General features: G+C 36.3%; 1 protein-coding gene across 1 annotated transcript; it reads left to right on the forward strand.

Moving 5' to 3' along the window:
• The first annotated feature begins 6 nt into the window (after positions 1 to 6).
• On the forward strand, positions 7 to 1189 carry LOC111378952 (protein TPR1-like). Its single transcript, XM_023002249.1, has 3 exons — positions 7 to 29; positions 105 to 280; positions 781 to 1189. The coding sequence occupies exons 1-3, from the start codon at positions 12 to 14 to the stop codon at positions 995 to 997; spliced, it is 411 nt and encodes a 136-aa protein (XP_022858017.1). The 5' UTR covers positions 7 to 11; the 3' UTR covers positions 998 to 1189.
• The last annotated feature ends 482 nt before the right edge of the window (positions 1190 to 1671 follow it).

Below are 1671 nucleotides of genomic sequence, written 5' to 3' on the forward strand. Positions count from 1 at the left end.
ATGCCTCCAAGATGGAACGAATACGTCAGGTAATTGCGTACCTAAATATCCGTCTTTTCAACCACCTTTATCATTGCCAGAATCTTATGGATTCTCTACTTCAGTGGATCCCACAAGATGCTCTTTCTGCACCTATATCATGTGCGGTCTACTCCTGCAACAGTCAACTGGTATATGCTTCCTTTTGTGATGGTAACATTGGTGTGTTTGATGCCGACTCCCTAAGATTGAGATGCCGCATTGCCCCATCAGCGTATTTATCCCAGGCATTAGTTAACGGGTGAGAATACCATCCGTCCTTCTCACTTACTAATTTCATCTTCTAAACCTCGTGCTTGCATGGGTCGCTTAGAGCAACATTTTATCATTGTCATATTTTAGGTGCAGGAATAATTTAATTATTTGTATGAAATTGGAATTCACTACCCAGGATCAATTTTTATTCCGTCGTTTTCAGAGCCATTTTCCATATGCATTCTTGTCTATGTCCTTCTAGCTTTGTTTTACGTTAATTACGGTTTCCAGACATGTTTGCATGCTACTTTGTTCTTATAAATGAGAGAGATATTTTGACAGCTAGGAAAGGGTTTTTATTAAACTCTCATTTCCAACTTTCACTAATGAAAAGATTATTTATGCTGTTACTTATTTACTCACAAGTAAACTTTTTAAGCTTAGCCAAACATGCACTATAATTCATAATGCACAATATAAAATCTCTGCCATTGTTGTAATCACTCGGTTGAAGTGGTGTGTAACCGTGTTTAATTAATCTCTCAGAAGCCAAGCCATATACCCGCTCGTTGTTGCAGCTCATCCACAGGAGCCCAACCAATTTGCTGTTGGGTTAACAGATGGGTCTGTTAAAGTGTTGGAACCGACAGAATCGGAAGGCAAGTGGGGAATTCTTCCTCCAGCTGATAACGGAATAATGAATGGTAGAACAGGTTCCTCATCCACTGCTAGCAACCACGCCCCTGATCAACCCCAAAGATGAAGTCTTGATGACATTTGTCATGTGTATTTTATCAGTATAGATTTTAGGGTTTTTTTCAGTCCGTTTTCTGTGTACTTTATAAGTTTAGATTCGACATGGACACAGATTTTCATAGTTTCCTGCTACATCTGTTCAATGTGTCTTGGTTTCCTGACATTAAATTATCTATACATATATATTTTCTTAACATTACTTGGCAAATGTTACTATTATTTCTCGTTTCATCATGATCGATGATGATATATATTTGTTGAGAAAATAATCTTATGGGAATGGCTGATTTGTAGACGAGGAATAAATATTCCAACTCGTTTTCTCCCTTCACTGCTCTACTGAATTGTTATTGTTAGTTTTTGTTTTGTGAATTAGCGTCGTTTACTCATTAATTGGGAATATCCTGCCAGAAGGGGCTGACCAAAAATTCTTGATTTTGTCTCGTGAATGCTCGAGAATTAGAATAAATAAATGTTGAATTGATTATATGGAATACTTGAGAAAATTGCAAAATACATTTTATACCCTAACTGGATAAAACAATACTCATTTCACAGTCGAGAGATCTCTGCATTGAATCAAGATATTCAATAAATTTTAAAACATACACATTTGCATTCAGATATCGAATCGTCGAACTCCAATTAAAGAGTACAATAAAATAAGACACTAATTAGAAA

This window comes from Olea europaea, unplaced genomic scaffold, assembly GCF_002742605.1.
Source record: "Olea europaea var. sylvestris unplaced genomic scaffold, O_europaea_v1 scaffold1907, whole genome shotgun sequence".
Lineage (NCBI taxonomy): Eukaryota > Viridiplantae > Streptophyta > Magnoliopsida > Lamiales > Oleaceae > Olea > Olea europaea.

Coding starts and splice junctions, on each gene's coding strand:
- LOC111378952 (XM_023002249.1), top strand. Junction 281..780: donor TCCCAGGCATTAGTTAACGG/GTGAGAATACCA, acceptor TTAATCTCTCAG/AAGCCAAGCCATATACCCGC.